The sequence below is a fragment of the Typopeltis vanoorti genome, chromosome 14 (assembly GCF_054136105.1).
Source record: "Typopeltis vanoorti isolate ZY-2024b chromosome 14, IOZ_Tvanoo_1.0, whole genome shotgun sequence".
Lineage (NCBI taxonomy): Eukaryota > Metazoa > Arthropoda > Arachnida > Uropygi > Thelyphonidae > Typopeltis > Typopeltis vanoorti.
The window spans coordinates 115,991,267-116,010,489 of record NC_143562.1 but is presented as its reverse complement, the minus strand read 5'-3'; the positions used below and the strand labels follow the sequence as shown (position 1 = coordinate 116,010,489).

At 35.7% G+C, this 19,223-nt stretch overlaps 1 protein-coding gene across 4 annotated transcripts in view; it reads right to left on the bottom strand.

Annotated features, from left to right (window-relative positions):
• Window positions 1–19,223, bottom strand: part of retm (real-time) — a 469,145-nt gene that overhangs the window by 369,117 nt on the left and 80,805 nt on the right. For 2 of the 4 annotated variants that reach the window (XM_090404393.1, XM_090404394.1), the window contains one exon: window positions 5,073–5,204. The exons of the other annotated variants lie outside the window; for them this stretch is intronic. In XM_090404393.1, the coding sequence (XP_090260519.1) occupies window positions 5,073–5,204 (132 nt within the window). The remainder of the gene's footprint in view (window positions 1–5,072; window positions 5,205–19,223) is intronic. 4 annotated transcript variants of the gene reach the window in all.

The following is a 19,223-nucleotide window of genomic DNA, read 5'->3' as shown; positions in this document are numbered from 1 at the left end:
TCTTCTAATTGTGTAAGAACTGGAGAAGCCACTGGTCACCCATACACTTCCAATGCAAATGTATCATACAAACTTACGTCAAATGTTTTTCCACTTGGTTACTATAAATTAAAGATGCCAAGAATTCTAGGTTTACTCCTTTATCCAAGTGTAAGCAAACAAAGTGTGCATGTGATGTAACTATGACTGGGCAACTCGTATACAGAGGCTAATGACTTCATATCATTTGCCTTAGTATCCCATAATGCAAACTACATATCCTTGCAGACATGTATAATGCTCTGAATTATGGGAAGGGTCACTATCCAGACTGGTTTCGACCTTTATTGAGGTACCAGCGGGGGCCAGACCCAGAAGTGATTCTAAGGTTGAAGTAATGCAGAAGTCATATTTCCATATACATATAGCCAAAAGGTGTCAACTTAGTTTTCATAAGACAACATCTGGATCACTCTTTGCAGCTATGCATACATGGGATCCAAGAAGATGGGAGAAAGCAGTTCGAAAGATCAGTTGTAACCAAGATAACTGGTCAACGGAGATGTGCATGCATCAGATTGAGGGAATGTGGTCTACATTCCCTCTGTGTCTGTTCCTTGAACTTTGTAGACAAGTTCAAGGGACAGAGAGAAGAGGAAATATAAAATATACAAGTTAGAAGAGAGGGAAAGAAATGTGCTTTTTTAGCTTACGAATGGTGGAGATCGAATTCAGGGATCATCCTTGAAAGCTGACCACGTTTGTTAGCAAACATGTGGCAAGTGCGCTCAGCTACCGTTAGATGCAAGTGGGTCTTCAGTAGATGTGTTTGAGGAAAGAGAGAGAGATTATCAGAATTCAAGTTTGTGTCCAAATAGAACCTCCTTTGAATAGTTCTATTCCTGAAAGTAGCAGAAACTGTTATATAATAATAACAAGTCTCTTGAATTCTTGGTAACGTGAGGAAGTCATATTTATAAAGGTCATGAGAATGTTGTAAAACTGTGGCAGATTTCAAAAAGAATCGTTCCAATTTAAATCCACTGAGTGGAGTACAATGTTAAATACATTGAATGGAGCAGTGCCAATGCTGCTTCATTAAGATTCACCACTAAGGCAAAACGATGATGATGTACTCCCCATTTGGCAACATGCCATGAACATATTAGAAACATTTTAACACACCTTGACATCCTAGGATATGCGTTACCACTAAAAATGACAATGATTATTGTTTGTCCTTCCTTGATACTAATCATTTGTACCCTATGAATCCTTAGTTCTCTGTCTACAAGAAACTAACACCAGTGGACAGGGTCATAGTTACACTTTTCCTGAGGCAGGCAGGGTCTGAGGCACTAGAGTGCATGGGGGGGGGGGGGAGCTAGAGTCTCATGCACCTATGCATAAGTACAGCCCTGCCAGTGGATCCATCTATCTTTCACACACCATCACCACTCTTCCCAATAGCACAGAGTGTTATTAAAACAACAGCAAATAAGGCTATAACATCTGCTAAGCTAAATGATATCTATCACATGTGACATTTTCCTCCCAACATTATCAGCAAAATGTTCCACTCTTCCATTAAATAATCCTTACTTCAAATCCCAGATCACGAAAATCTATTGCTATCATACATCCAACATCTCTGAAACAATAGGACAAGGTATAACATTCTGACATTTTTGAAGCCTTACCAAAAATCAGCTGTCCCTATATGCTTGCACCAAGATCCTCTCCATTAATTAGATCATCCTGCCATCTACAAACAGGATACTTGCTCCTGTAAATTTTAAACACTTTGGCCAAGTTATAAGACCTACCCATATCTGTTTTATAAATGAATATAAAAAATATGTCCAGTATATAAACTACAACCATTCTGTTGTGCAGACACTGGACCACATCACTGATTTTGATCATCATATTCAGTGGAGGGAATACTTTATTATTTACAGTTGTGGTTTAAATCAAAGACTTTTTGTCACCTGCCACAACTCTACAATATTCCCCTAACCCAGTGTCTCCCAATGTTTTTCGGATCATGCCCCCACATCAATGTCTCCAAGATTTTGATGCCCCCCACTCTAGCATAATATAAATATGTATTTTTGTTAAAAAAGGAACATACGTAAAACTGTTTTTAATTTGACTTTCTTCAATGAATATAAATTTTATATTCTTCTTCTTCTTCTTTCACTATGCCTTATCCCATGTTAAACAGGGTCGGCACACTGATCTTTAACCTTCCTCTTCCAAGTTCTCTGGTCCAGGGCGTCCTTCGGACTCCATCCTTTCTCCCTAAGATCCTCTGTCACCTTATCCCTCCACCTGAGCTTGGGCCTGCCTCTTTTCCTCCTTCCCTCCAACTCCATATACCCCACTCGTTTGCCAACATACTCCTCGCCCTTCCTCTCTACATGTCCAAATCACTTCAGCCTACTTTCTTGTATCTTCTTGCCAGTTCCACCTTAACCGTCCCTCTGATGTAGTCATTCCTTATCCTGTCCTTCGTCACACCACTCATCCATCTCAACATCCGCATCTCCGCTACCTCCATCCTCCTCTCCTGTGCCTTGGTTATAGGCCACATCTCCACACCATGGAGCATTGCCAGCCTCACCACTATCTTATACAGCTTTCCTTTCCTCTTACAACTCACTCTCTTGTCGCACAGGACCCCGCTCATCTTCCTCCAATTCATCCAACCGCATGTTATTCGGTGCTGTATTTCCTCATCCAAGTCATCATTCCTCTCGACAACTGACCCAAGGTACTTGAATTTCTTCCCTGAAATTAGCCTTTCTCCCTGGAGTCGTATGACCATATCCTCGTCACTCCCCGTTGACATATATTCAATGCCTTTCTCCACTCTTCCAGGGTATTTTCAAGCTTCTCTTGGGATGATTTGCATAGAACAATGTCGTCAGCAAACAGCATGCTCCATGGTGCCTTCTTCTTGACATCCTCCACTAGTACATCCATGACCAGGTCAAAGAGGTAGGGGCTCAGAGCTGACCCTTGGTGTAGCCCTACGACAATGGGGAACCCTTCTGTCATGCAGACACTAGACCTGAATGTTGTAATATAAATTTTATATTACACTTTGTATATTATAAAACATAAATTGAAATGAACTCAGGATAATAAAATCCAAGGTAATGTGATCCTTGAGCTTGATGTCTGCTGCAAAGAGTTTTTATTTGAGGTACTAATTTAGTCGTTTTCAATCTCAAATCTCCATGGTTTGTGATATCCAGATGATTTCATTTTTTCAGTAGCAAGTCATTTACAGCACTAAAGCCATATTCAACTAAATATGATGACAAGAAGGGCAAAAGTATTTTTTTTTGCAAAACTAGTTGAATTTCGGTATTTCGTTTCTGTCTCGTCAGAAAGCCATGCCATTGTTCCTTTTATGATAAATAAATTTCTAATGGTCTCATCATTTAGCTTTTCTGAGGGTTCTTCTTGATACTGTATTTATGTTGACTGCTGCTGCACTAGTGATGTCAGCTTTATTTCTCGGAAAGTCAGGGTTGCGACATCAACAATTTATCGCCAACAATGGTGAGTTTTTTGAGTATATCAGTGATGAGGTGACGAATGCAACATCATTTTCTAATTGCCTCCCAAAATATTCAAATTGCCCCCCTGTGGGGCTATGCCCCACATTGGGAAACACTGCCCTAACCTAAATAATTATACCTTACACTATTAATTTCTGGGAGAACATTACTATAAGGACTGTGAGCATAACAAGAGCTAATTGCAACCACAGAGAACATGACTTACGACTGCAGAAGTAGACGATTTTGTTCTCAGTCTGTTGCTTTTTTGTGTCTATATGCACATCCATATTCTTAAATTTATGCGTGTGAGTATTCCTTGATGACCAAGGAAAAATATTGAAAAAACAATAATAAGCACAAAAGGCAAAAAGAGAGCCAAAACATTTGACTCTCTCTCTGCAATAACATTCCCCTTTCTGCAGTGTTATTTGGAATATATCAATGATGGTAACAAATTAGTTCAAACAGAAAATAATTTTATCATAGATACCTTATTACATAGGCAAAGTGGATACTAGATCCAACATTATTTCAAAGCTGAATGTTTGCAGAAACTATTAAGTTTCATAAGCTAACCTGAGTGCTTACGAGAATACAATCCTTGGAATCCCCGAGTTACCTTAGCTTGCACTACTTAAAAGACATGGGTGACGCCCAAGCATCCATATATTCGCATACGAACAAGAGTTTTTTTATCTCTTAAGTTTTCTGCCCTCTGAAGAGAACTACACAGTTCGAAACAGCTGTCAGGCCAGTGAAACCTTTATCATATGCACCAATAGAAGGTGAATATATGGATGATTGAGCAGCGCCAATGTCTTAAGTAGTGCAAGCTAAGGCAACTTGGGGATTCCAAGGATTGTATTCTCATAAGCTCTCAGGTCAACTTATTAAATTTTTGAAATAATTTAAATAATTTTGGATCTAGTATCCACTTTGCCTATGTAATTTTATATCTCTGAAATGAAGCCTTACGGCTCTTCCTTTAGTAATTAGATGCTGTATGCAATGCAGATGACCAAGTAATATTTGGAACAACTGAGGTTTAATACTAAAACAATATAATATAATTTGTCAATCTCGCAAGAAAAAAACAAACTATAGAATTCAAAGGGAAAATGATCATCTGAACTAAAATAGTAAGAGACAATAAAATAATCAAACAAATCAATCAACAATTTTGAAAAATGTTTCAAGGGAACATAGGAAGGCCAATGGAACGCTGGAATGAGACTGAAACAAGCCACCTGGCCTAAATTTGTGAAAGGAGGAACGTTTAATCTTGCTTTCTTATCACATTTCTTATACCATGTCTTAGCATAAAACCTCATGTAGTATTTATATTCTTATGCTGAAATCAAAACCTAAACAATTTGATAACTACCAAATTTTCATCACTATGAAAATATTCTCAGTAAGAAAAAGATGCGACTAGATTTCAAAAATTTATATCAGCCAAAGAAAATTCAGCACACATATATAAATAAAGTAAAGCATTTAGACTTTATTTATACTTACGGAATAAGTGCAATTTTCACGAATAACAATTCTATTTGAAAAACTTTCATTGTATGCTTCAATCTTTAAAGTTCTGGCCCTCCGATCCAAAGTATTTTTTTGAATGAACAAAACAAAGTCAACTCCAATTATCTACATAAAGATCAAATGATATTTAACTCTTCATATTAAAAAAAAAAAAAAAAGATTACAAATAAACTTCACTATAATCAAGTTATATAGTCATATTTGTCTTAAGTATATAAACAGGGCTGGTGATATCCCCATTTCAAAGTAGACTTCAGTTGTATATATAAAATTTTAATTAAATGTTGAAATCACTCAAATAAATGATACATAGTGCTGAGTGGCACTAACATGAATATTAGTTACATTCAGGATTTCTTTAGTGAATACCAGGCACATTTTAAGTGTATTTCTTCCTTGTGGGACATGTGTTTCATGTTAGTGCAGAAAAATCATCTAACAGTTCCAGAAGAACCCTACAGTAAGCTGAGTAACATCCAATCTATAATCAATATAAGGGAAATCGAAGTCTCCCATTTCTAATGAAAATTTCGTCTCTCTGCTGGTACCATTTGATATGTTTGAAAAACCCTTAAATATAATTGGAAATGTCTCCTTTTCTGCAACAAACCTATTTATACAACAAGAGAGGTGTGTCAAAAATTTATACCTGAAAAAATTATTTGTTTTGAATTTTTTTTTTTTTTTTGAATTCTGTCATCTGGAGAAATACAGTAGTTACCCCCCCCCCCCATCTGTCAGTTTGTTTTCTGCAGTTTCAGTTATCTGCAGTCAATCCCTTGGTTGCTCCAAAAATATTAAATGGAAAATTCTAGAAATAAACAATTCATAAGTTTTAAATTGCGCACCTTTCTGAGTAGCACAGAAATCTCGCATCGTCCCATCTGGAACGTGAATCATCCCTTTGTCCAACATATCTACACTGTACTGTATATGCTATCAGCCCATCAGTCACTTGGTAGCCATCTCAGTTATCAGTTTGCCAGTTGCAGTATTGCAGTGTTTGTGTTCAAGTAACCTTATTTTATTTGATAATGGTCCTAAAGCACAAGAATAGTGATGGTGGCAATTCAGATATGTCAAAAAGAAGTTGCAAAGTGCTTCCTTTAAGTGAAAAGGTGAAAGTTTTTAACTTCATAAGGAAAGAAAAAAAATGTATCCTGAGGTTGCTAAGATTCCGTTCGCATAACTTTTATTACAATATACTGTTATAATTGTTCTATTTTATTATTAGTTATTGCTATTGTCTCTTACTGTGCCTAATTTATAAATTAAACTTTATGATGGGTATGAATAGGGGAAAAAAAAAAAAGAGATATGCATACATAGTGTTCAGTACTATCCACAGTTATGGGTGTCCAGTGGGGTTCTTGGAAAGTATCTTCCATGGATAAGTGAGGACTACTGTAGTTGGTTATGAGAGAGAGTAAGTAAAGAATTAAAGAAAACAGATCAGTTAGGATGAAAATGTGAAAGAGTGTGTATGTGTGTGATGGTATAGTTGAGATAAGCCCATGTGAAAACAAAAATTAATAAGCTGTATGAAGAGATGACTGAATTTTGAGGATATGAATGTAACGAGAAGATTGTAGGTTCATATTCCTGGCTTGCTGCAAAAGTGAACCACATGCTTGATTTGCACAAAACTGACCCAAGGGGATGCATATATATAAGCAGAGGTGATATTCAAAATATTCAACAACTGGTATGCTGCAAAAAGTACTGTAGACATTTATTTACTTATAATTATTTATTTACATTGTGAAATCTCACATCACTAGTTATTCCATAACTTACCAAGCTCGATTTTAAAAGGGTCTCAAATCAGAATATTACAAAAATTATAATGTAAAGTGTTGTAAGATATAAATGAAAAATCAGTTGTATTGTATAATATGTATGATTTAATGTTATCTGTAAAACTAATATGTTCAAAACAAAGAAGGATTATTATTTGAAATGAGTCAGCAGACTCATTTCAAATAATTGGGCAATTCTTTTCAACAAAAGAATCGCCCTGAGGAAAAAGTCGCAAAGACTTGTGAAAGTCGAAAAAACATCGAGAACAAAGACCAAAAAAAAAGAACCCGAAATGATGTCTGAGAATTGGAGTGAAATCTGCGGAGGAAAAGACAAAGAATGGGAAGGATATTTAAGACTGGAAGAGCAGGAAAGGGTGTTCACTCATTTGTGGGGGGTTCACTGGAGTCCCATCCCAGAATTTCCAGAGTTCCGAGTATTCCAAGATTTTACGAAGTGCAGAAGTTGCTGTGGTTCTCCGCGACCATCAGCTCCTGAAATTAATGGAAATGTTTCAAAAGTGAAATCCAAGTCTCTAGTGGAATTTATTCAAAAGAAAATCATCCAGTCGTCGACTACAGAGGAAAGGAAAAGATATCACCCATTATTCAAATCAAGTCGCCGTTAAAGATGAAAGGATTTGTCGCAATGTTCAAGTGAGAACTAGAAGCATCCTAATCAAGGCAACGGTATGAGATGTCCTAATGGAACCTTCACTTAATACAATGGCCTGTATAAACCTGTGAGTAGCTGTAACATGTTGATATTCTTGTGCTAAAGATAAGTACAACTGTGTGAAGGTATGAGATAAGTGTTTGTCTCAATTATGTATAATACTGTGTTGTATAAAACAGTCTATAGTACTGTAATTTATAGTTGTGTATGATATATAATAGTGTGTGATAATCAGAATTTTAGTAAGCTAAGAAGGATAGCCATAACTAATTACTTGTCTAACATGTACTTACATTGTTTTGTTAAAATAAATGACTTGTTAAACAACACACTGATCTGATTCTTGCCAATGCACTATCTCGAAAAAAATTATGAACCTGTGTGCTGATGGGAAATTGCCATGACTAGATTAAGTGTTGAGTTCAATAATTAGAAATAGTTACGAGCCTTTGCACTGCCATTTCAATCCTTCACTCTGGGAAATTCGGTTTGGCTGGTGCAGACAAAAAAAATAAATAAATTTGCCAAACTGAAGCACGTAAGGGACTGAATAAGTCGCACGCGTATGGCTGGCAGCAGTTAAAATTAAAACTAGTCATATTCACAATAAGGATAAAGGCAAGGCAGTAAAGGGGAGGAGGGAGAACATAAACTTGGCATGATTGAAGAAAGAAACATGAAGGAGAAAACTTTGACACTATGTAATATATATGTATGTATAATAATTAAGGTAAAAATAAAGTAAAGATAAATTTTACAAGCACCAGACGATGCAGACATAAAATATAAACCTAAAATTTTACAAAATGTCATGTATATAATAATATTAAAAATCTACTCTAACACTTTCTACATTATACTTTGGTTTTGGCAAGGTGTAATGGGGACTTCTTCTTTTACTCATTTATCACTTGCAAGATGATGTCCTTGTTTCAACCAGGATTTAACAAGCAGAATAGCATCAAATTCTTCTATACATTTTCCCTAACAATAAATTTACTAATAGATTTGTTTCTATTAGTAGAGAATTTCTTTTAACATCAATAATGTTATTCATTGTATTGAAACTTCTTTCAGCTTCGGCAGAATTAACAGCAATTACATGCCAAATTCTTTTAGCTCTCAAAATACTCTTTAGAACAGTTTTATGTTCTATATCTCTGCCATCAACAAAATCTCAAAAGTCATTTACTGAAACGATGTACTTTATGATTTTATTTAACTTTGTTTTAGTCTATTTTCACCTTCAATCCATTGTGCTTCACAAATACCATCAGGCCAACTTTCAGGATTTAATAAGGTAAAACAATTCAAAAGATTATACTTTTCATTTTTATCGTCGAACAACAAATGAGTTTCCATATGCTTTTCTAAACAATCAAAACTTTTTCTCTCGAAAATACAATCGATGTTTTATTTCTATTAACTTCAAATGGAATATTGCACTTTTTTGTTTTAATAATATCTTCTGCTTCTTTTTCATGTGTTCCTTTACTTAAGTTTAAATGTTCAATTAGATTTATTATCCACCTTATTAATCTGTTGGCTCTATATCTGAAACATTTCTTTCCTGCAAGGTTGTAGAAAGTATAGAAATTTCTTCTAGGATGGCATTTATTTAAGCTAAATCTTTCAAAAATTTTCGTTTTTAAAATATGAAACTATTCCAACTTTGTGATTTTGATTAAAGTGAACATACAAGGTCTGATATGATTCCTAAACTGCTTTTGTGGTCCTAGCGCTACAGGCTGCCCATCGAGGTCCAAGTATTCTCCCTATTTTAAGTAATTCAGTTCCAAGTTCCTTAGAAACACTATTTAAATCTCTCTGATGTTTATTTGAAGTGTGATAATAAACAAAGTTTATCGAGAAAATGTCTGAAGTGGTTTACTTCTTTTACATCTTTGATTGCATCATCTAGAAACAACTGAATCTGATTGGCTAGACAATGCCAAATGCAAACACCTGGAAATTTTTCTTCAAATTTTGCTTAAACTCCAGACTTTTTTCCTAACATTACACTGGCACCATATGAGCAAAATCCGATAAGAATTTCATGTGAATATTTTTCATTAAAACCACATTTTTTGAGAATCGAAATTAAACTTTAAAAAATTATTTTTGATGTTCCTTCCAACTCGACAAAATCAATAAAAAATGTTACACCACCTCTGAAATCTTGAATTTCAGATTTCAAATAAATACATTATTTAACTGCAAATTTTCTTTGTTTGACCTGCTAGCTTTGACATAACATGATTTCCACTCTACTGAAATGTGTAAATGTTTAGCGCTTTCAACATTTAATGATTCTACTTTTGAACACCACTGACATCCCAAATTTTCATCGCTAACAATATTAAGCTACCCGTATTTAGTTTTAAAATAATTCAGTTGTGTTTCATTCCAAAAATGTAATAAACTGTCAAAATCTTGAACTGATTTCTGTGCGGCATCACAAGATGTTTCAGGTTGTTCCAATTGTTGTTGAGTTTCAGAAGTATCATAATTCTCTCTTGTTTGGTTCCAGGCAGATGTTTGTAAATGTTTTGCTTGTTCAGAATTCGAAAATTTTTCATGTTGCTGTTCAACATTGTTTACTTTTTTTTAGATTTGCTTAAAGAGTCATCCAAAAAACGCTGCCTTTTCATTCTGAGGATGAAAAAAAATAAAAATTTTAATAATTAATTATAAATTGAAATTAATTTAAAAATATCATACGTGAACATTAAATCTTTCTGCATGCACACACTGTAACCATCATTGGTCGACTGTTGTTCGAGCACTCCAAACATTTGTACTTGTTAGAAAGAGTATGCACCACATGATGACAGCCAATAACACCCAATCGAGACGTCAGTTTCAAGCAGGTTTAGACTTGTTGGCAGTTGAAATTCATGTTTGGGTGTTTGTAAATAAAGTATAAAAACACACCGATTACGTCTCCACATGTGCATCACCGGTTATGACCAAGTGACGATTGTATACGCACCAATAAATCGTACTCTGGTGTACTCGGGGCGTTTTTTCCTTAAATCTATGAATATGCTTGTGTTTTCTTTATTTCTATTTATTCATTTAACTAACTAATGGCATTATGATAAAATTAAATAATGTCTTTAGCAACCGGTATGGAAAACTTTGAAAATTTTAACAACCGGTACAGCTGTACTGACTGAATATCACCTCTGGCATAAGCCAGGAAATTAACTATTATGGATGTTCACTTATTCCAGAGATATTCTAAACAAAAAACAGTTTGATGGCTTGGTGAATATATTTTGGCTTAAAATGGTTGGTTAGCAAGACTCAGCTGAGCAATGAGCATATATTTATTAGAGCAATTGAGAGTGACAAATGCCGTCATCAGGAATCAGAGTAACATAGAATATATTTCACAGAGGAAGATGTTGTTACTACAGGTCAGAGTATTTAGAAATTATTATAAAATATATCAGTAAATTATTTCAGTTGTTACTACGATGCAATAATTATGGAGTGTGGGAACAGAGATTAGCTATAATCAAAAGTGAATAAGAAGAAAGCGATGTTTAGTTTCTGAACTACCATTGCATACAGTATCAGTGACTCTAGATTAAATAGTATTCAGATCGAGCAAAAGAATCAGAGTATGTATGCATTCATTAGATAAATTATTTTACTTCCAAACTGGTGAGAGAATGATCACGCAGTTTTGGCCTGGGAGATGGTCAGTTATACAGAGATTTCTATTGAGAGATATTTCTTTAACTATAATGCAAAATATTAAGAGAAACTTGGGAGATGATTTAGGACAGAGGAAAGCAGCACCTAAATACATTCCATAGATTCCCAGTGTTAGAAGAATAAATATGGGGAAAGTTAAATGAATAAGTAATCTATGTGCATATGGATCCATAAAATAAAAATAAATAAAATGTTGAAAAACTTAGAGATGAATAAACAGATGCATAAGCAGTATAAAGTATGGACTACCAGAGTGACAAGCATGGTACAGAAAATCAGATTCAAGAAAATTCTATTCCTATATAGCAAGTAAAATAAAATAATAATAGTGAAAGATTAACTTGAACGTGACTGATTGGAGGGAAACAGCAGCAGAAGATACATTTGAGCGATTGCACAACCACTCTATGATCTATCATCTAAGCAGTTTGGTTATGTGGGATTTCTGAATGTGCAAACAAATCAATAAAGCTTCTGATCTGGTTCAAGGTCTCAAAACAAATATGAAGCCAAAGGAAAATAGGTTAGCAGTTATAGAAAAGTTGCTAGAGTTTCAATTTATAACAGTAAACAGAGATTACCAACCTATAGAAGACAATATGGCTCTGTTTAGGGTTTAGAATAAAGTTACAGCTCAGCTGAATAATGGAACAGATAAATATTATTTAAATTTTTGCTAAGGTATCTGACAACTTCAAAGGGTTACTGCAGTGGTTCTCAACCCTATGCCCACGAATGCATTTGCACTTGCAGAGCTAATTGCATGTGCCCGCTGTCAATTATTAAATAAAGAAAAAATAAATTAAAACTGGAAAATGTCTTTTCCTAGTAATAATATTTATTGAAATCATAAAAAATGTTAACATTTGTGTTATATTATGAAAATTTTGTAATTCCTCTGTCTTTGAGTGCAAGCGTTACCAGTGCCAATTTTGTGCATATGTCTTAGGTATTTAGTCTACTGGCAACCTTGAGCTTGAGGGATGTGTCACCACTTCACTGGTGTTGTCGGCATGCTTTGGTCATACATTGTTTTCTCATGTTTAAAAATTTTGTCTAAAATGAGTAATCCAAACAAAAAACAATGAACCTATAAATTGGGAAGAAGACTGTTTTATCCAGAGTAAAGACAAATGTTTTTGTTTATTGTGCGATGGTTTAATTTAGTTGTATAATAAATGTTAATGTGTATTTATCCTACTTTCATAATTAATTAATTTGTTAACTGCTATCATTTGATATGAAAAGCAAGTATAAATTTTCATAGAAAAAAATATTAGTGGCCACCACTCGCTTCCCAATTTTGAATGCACCCGTGACCACAACTAGGTTGGTGCCTGCTACACTCTTCCCACTCTCGAATACACCTTTGACCACAACTAGGTTGAGAACCCATGGTTACTGTATAAAGATTTGGAAAATGGTGTCATGGATAAGAAGATCACTAACCAACAGGTATCAGAAAATAGTATAGAGAACAACCCATACACTTTTTTTTTAACTTAACTCCAATACATGAGGGGGGCCATGTATAGGTTAAGGGAGGGAGAGAAACAGTGGTTGAGAGAAGAGTAATCTGTTCGTATCCTTCTTCAAGAGCTGGACGTTGTGATCTTTGGGGAATACTTCAAAGAGAAGGTAGTACTAGAGAACCAAGGTAGATAAAAGAAAGCAGCATTCAGTGAGTCAGCAATTCAACTGTAAAATGTTAGGTAGGATATGAAGGATACCAGTGCATCCACGATATCATCCATGAACTAAAGCACTTTCAGTGCCATTGTTCAATTGTAATATTAATGATATTAGGAAAGAGCATGAAGATTAAGATAACATGATGCACATGCACAAAGTGAAATACACTGATGCTAAGAACACACTCATATCTTTTCCTTGCCACAAAAATGAAGAAACAGTGGAAAGAGCAAACCACAAATGAGTAATGAATTCCATATCTGTGGATGAATTCTAATAAGGAGAGGTACAGGTGTTTGAATGTGGTGGTGGGGAGGAGGGGGGATGACTCCTTGGTATTGATGAAATAATACTGTTGTTAATAATTGGTGGATTTTTATATTCAGGGGATATTCATAGATATTATATCTTAATATTTATCCTACCATAGAGATGATCTCTGTTTCTAACAGTTATTTTTTATTTATTTCCGAGTGTGCCTATATATTTTTAAATGCACAAGGGTTCACTCCAATTGGTGCAATGATCTTAACACTTTCTTTCAGAATCCAAATAATCACTGACTCAAGACCAAAATACAAAATAAACACGTTTAATAAAACAAAAACAATATATATACACTTCAAACAACTTTACATAACTAACTACAAATTAATTGGATCCAAGGCCTTTTAAAAATAAACTTACACTTAAGACTAGACTAAACACTTTGTTTGCACAATCACAAAATGTTCATAGCCAATTTCTTTCTCTGTCAAGGCCCTTTTCAATAGATATGACTCTATTCTTCATTTTTACAGGATCCTTTCTCATCACTTATGTAGCACACATTAATTCTTCCGAACTTAATTTCATCTCATTTCTTCAGTAGAAATAATAGTCGGATCCGGCGTCCTTAATACGGATGAAACGTCAAAATCCGAGTTTTCTCGAACATTCCTTTAGAATGTAAATAGCAAATTCTTCTTTTATTCACTAAATGCTTATCGACAGTCTTATTCTTCCAATTAAAAAAAATTTACAGTTCTAAGATTCCCTTTTCGGAATCTACTATAAATCTTTCAATTAGTGTTTCCTCCAATATTCCGTTTAAAACGCATATAGCAATATTTTCTTTTATTTATCCATATACTTATTCAACGTTAAAAACTTAATAGTTCCACGATTCCCTTTTCGGAATATACTATTAATTTTCTTCCGAGTGTCACAAAAAAAAAACTCAAGTTCCTCCGAACCTAAATATCTGCCGGCCTGTGTTCTAAATTCCTTCCCGAACGTTCTCTTTTTTACAGCCATTACTCAGATACCGAACGTGTCTTGTCAGCTGTCAATCACTCATCAAACTTCTCGGCGAGCATGCACACTCCGTGGCAAGCGAGAAACTAAGTACTGTATAATGGCTGACACTTTGTCTCTGTTAGCGACAAGAGAATGTCCTCATAAAACACAACTTTTGATAATTTTAAATTACAATAAATGTTTAAAGTAACACAACTATTCAAATCCGGTAATTACATAAATTTTTAACTGCTTTACATATCACTTGGAGAAAGATTAGACTCATCCTATGCAAATACAAACAAAGTATTCTGGCAGACCATCCGCCACCTTCGAGGGAGGAAATCGTGCACAGCAAGGGCTATTAAGGCCTCTGATGGTGCACTTTTAACAACCGAGAAGGATATCCTCCACAGATGGAGGGGAATACTTTGAGCACCTTCTTAACCTAGGTGGCCCAGCAGTTGTGGACATCCAAGAGGTGCAGATCGGGGCAATGACTAGTCTCACAGCAGAAGAGGTCCATTTAGCAATAAAATCGCTAAAATCGGGCAAGGCTGCTGGCGATGATGAAATTCGGCCCGAAATGCTAAAAGCCTTAAATTGAGACGGTGTTCTATGGCTGGCTCGAGTGTGTCAGGCTGCTTGGATATCTGGGCGAGCACCAAAGCAATGGCAGACAGGCATAATAATACCAGTCTTTAAGAAGGGAGACCAGAAGGATTGCAGTAACTATCGTGGCATATCTCTACTCAGCTTGCCTGGGAAAATGTATGCTAAGTGCTTGGAAAGACGGTGCAGGAGCATAGTTGAATATCAAAGTTCCAGGAAGAACAATGTGGCTTTCGTCCTGGTAGAAGCACAACTGACCAAATCTTCACTAAGGCAAGTCTTTGAGAAATCTTGGGAATATGCCAAGAATGTCTACACATGTTTTGTGGACTTGGAGAAGGCATATGACCGGGTTCCTCGGGATAAGCTTTGGCAAGTAGTACAGGAGTATGGAGTGGATGGTCAACTATTAGCTGCCATCAAGTCCCTGTATGAATGCCCAGAGTTTTGTGTCAGGGTAAACAGCACAAAGTCTGAACCTTTCACAGTCTCCGTTGGCCTCCGCCAAGGGTGTGTTCTGTCACCCCCTCCTTTTCATGATATTTATGGACTGGATTGATAGGTACAGCCGAGGCAGTGAGTGTGTCAGAATTGGAAAATGTAGCATTGGACATCTGCTTTTTGCAGATGACCTAGTTCTGCTTAGCTCTTCCACAGATGATCTCCAGCCGACCCTGGATAGGTTTGTAACTGTTTGTGCAGACGCCGGAATGAAGATCAGTGTGGCCAAAACTGAAACATTTGTGGTCTCAAGACAACCATTCCAGTGCACTCTAAATGTAAGTGGAGTCTCAATGAGGCAGGTGGAGAAGTTTAAATACCTTGGGTCCATATTCATGAATGATGGAAAATGGGACATAGAGCTAGATACACGAATTAGCTTAGCAAGCTCAATATTGCGGGAGCTTGGCCGTTCGGTAGTATTGAAGCGGGAGTTAAGCCAGAAGGCAAAGTTGGCTGTCTTCAATACAGTCTATGTCCCCATCCTCGCCTATGGTCATGAGAGTTGGGTAATGACCAAAAAAATGCGGACACGAATCCAAGCGGCTGAAATGAGGTTCCTTCGAGGGGTTGCTGGGCTGACAAAACTCGACAGTCAGAAGCTCTGCAATTCGGGAAACCCTCAATACTCAACCGCTGCTTCTCCATGTTGAGAGATCACAGTTATGTTGGTACGGGCACCTGATCAGAATGCCACAAGAGAGGCTCCCTCAGCAGGCCCTCTTTGCCAAGCCAGAGGGTGGGAGGCCGTGTGGAAGGCCAAGGACTCGCTGGATAGATTACATCCAAAACCTTGGGTGGACACGTTTGGGAATCCCACCAGAACACCTGAGCTTGGTGGCAGAGGATCATGACCATTGGAAGTTCCTCTTGCAGCTGTTGCCCCCACAACCCAATTAGGAAGAGTGGGCCTTGAAGATGTATGTTACATATCACTTTTAACAAAACAATTTCCATAAACATCGCAAGTGCCGACAATGCGTGTTATGAAAACAAAACTAATAAACATACTAACATAAACAATACGTAAAAATATTCAGAATTTTAATTATGATTATTTTTACACTGTCATAGTCCAGTATGATTTACCATTAATTAATCAAGCCAAATATTCAAGTTCAACCCTGGAATAAATCTATTCCCTCAGCTAGCCTGTTGTTTTCGACAGACCACTAACATAAAATTCTGCAGTACCTGGAACACTGCCACATTAATCAGTTTTTGAATAAGGAATAATGCATCCTCCTCAATGTACAATGTTTATATATGAAAATTACTGAATTAGTACTAACATACCAGAATCAAGTAAATGCAAATATGGCCTCATTGGTTGAATGGGCACCATAGTTTATTGGCCAAACTACAACTTGTGGGTTCAAATTTTCAACTGAGTGATAAATGCTAGTCCCTGACTGGTAATGATATTCATCAGTAATGTGAGACCAACGTCCAACTTACTAGAAAGAGATGTAGCTTGAAGAAGCACCATGTTTAGTCTTTAAAACAGGATTCCAAATTATAGCTTATACATGATATTAATATGCTATGAATTTTCAACCTTTCTACAATAACGTGATAGCTGATTTGGATAAAGGAAATGGCGATACCACAATAATGCTGCCAAATTTTTCAAATGTATTTGGACATCCATCAATACATGGAAGTGTGTTACATAAACTAGAGGTAATTAGTGATACAGATAAGAAGATGGCTGGTTGATAAACATCAGAAAGTAATATACAGTGGTCAAGTTTTTAATGGCACTTGTGATATAATAAAGTTTATTAGATGCACATATTCACAAGAATAAATAACTTTTTTTTTATTATTATTATTACTAATATTTTGATCAGAAACTAATTAACCATCATCAGTGTATTAGCATAATAACAAGGTGAAGTTACAGCAAAGAATGTTTATCCTATTTACATAGCTGAGCCAAGTGCTGGAGTGCCATCTTATAGGTGGTTTCAAAATAAAATAAGATTACAATTACACCCAGAAAATTTAGTTGTTTGAAATTAATAAAATTTAGATAATTAATTGAATGACATAGCATTATATTAAAAAAAAAAAAAGTCAGGACACGTTATTTGCCATTTATGATAACGAGATTCTGCCAAATCTTGGCAAAAGAGTATTTATTATTGTGAACACATGCATCCAATAAACTTTATTATGATATTAAAAACTCATCTAATTATCCTTCACTGAGAAGAAATGAGCAAGGATTTTTTTTTTAAACAATGTTATGACTCAAAGATAATTCCCAACTTTGCTAAATTTAAAGAAGCTATCAAATCACCAGGTACTCACTAGCATGCAATCAACTATGAGTTGCACACTCAACATTCACATCATCTCCTTTCTTCAAGAGATAATATCCTTGATCTTAAACATAGACCTTTTCAACTTAGTTTTAGACTTATTTTGGCAGTCTTTCTAACAATAAAAACACTTATTCTTGATACATATCTGGACATTCCCTGAATCCTACGAGGAAATTTCAGTACTTGTGAAAGAATATAATTATGCTATAGAGCAGGGGTCGACAACCTTTTCAGACTCACAAGCCACATTCAACTTTTATTTTTAATAATCGGGTTGTAAGCGTAGCACAAACAACAGATTCATTGTGAATACTTTGCATCTTAAATATGTTTTGTTGAGCAATCAAAGAAGCTTGTAATTTATTAATTTGATTTTTTCAAGCTTCACAGTTGAAATCCTTGTATTGGCTTTCATGTTGATTCTCGTAATGATGTCTGATATTATATTCTTTCCTAACATCAACACTTATGTTTTCATAACAGCATTAGTAAACCTTCTTCCTTCATCTGTAATTTTACATTTTCTTGAACATATTTTTGAAATTATTTTTAACAACTATATATCTGAAAATAATAGTTGATGTTATTGAATTAGATTAAATGATATCAGGGAAAGTGACTGCAAAAGTGCGACAAAATCTCAGTTGTCGTCAGCTGAGGTCGCATTTGTTATCCCCACTCATGATGACTCACATGGTTGACTCACGCCAAGTTGCACAATGATATCACGAAGTATAGGTATAAAATTATTTTTAATTTATTATTCATATTATAAAATGTGTTATTAAATAATTCAACATACAGGCCACATGCCATGTAAGTATGGGTAACCTTTTATGGGCCGCCAAAAATGCACGTTTGGGCCATATGCGACCCGCCGGTTGCCGACCCCTGCTATAGAGTCTTTAAAAACATTCCATAACAACTACTGATGACACACAAACTGGCCTATAATTAGACACTTCCAGTATGCTACCACCTTATGCAATGGCACTATCTTACCTTCCTTCCATTCCATGGGCACCTTTCCTGCAGCCAGACTTTCATTGAAAAGCCAGGTCAGAGGCACTGTTAGTTCCCTATCACATTATCTCAAAACTCGTTGGGAAATACCATCCAGTCCCACAACTTTACTGACATCCAGAGTACTTAGTATTTGAAACACACTCTCCTCCTGTACCTCTCAACCTCGAACCTGCCCTATCCCTCTAGTATTAAAACTGACTCCTTCAGGATGAAATGATGAAATGGATGTCCAATAAAGTGTTCATTGAACAAGTCCACTATGTCCCACAACATCAGTCACTCTATTCCCATTTTTATCCCACAATATCATTCTTCCACAGTCATTTCTCCTCCTACTGGCCACATAGATAAAAAAACTCCCTAGGATTTTCTTTGGATCTTAGGGCCAATCTCCTCTCATATTCCAGTTTCACCTTCCTTACCATACTATCACTCTACTGACCCGTCTAATATTCTTCATGCATCTTCTCTTCACCTGTCTCCT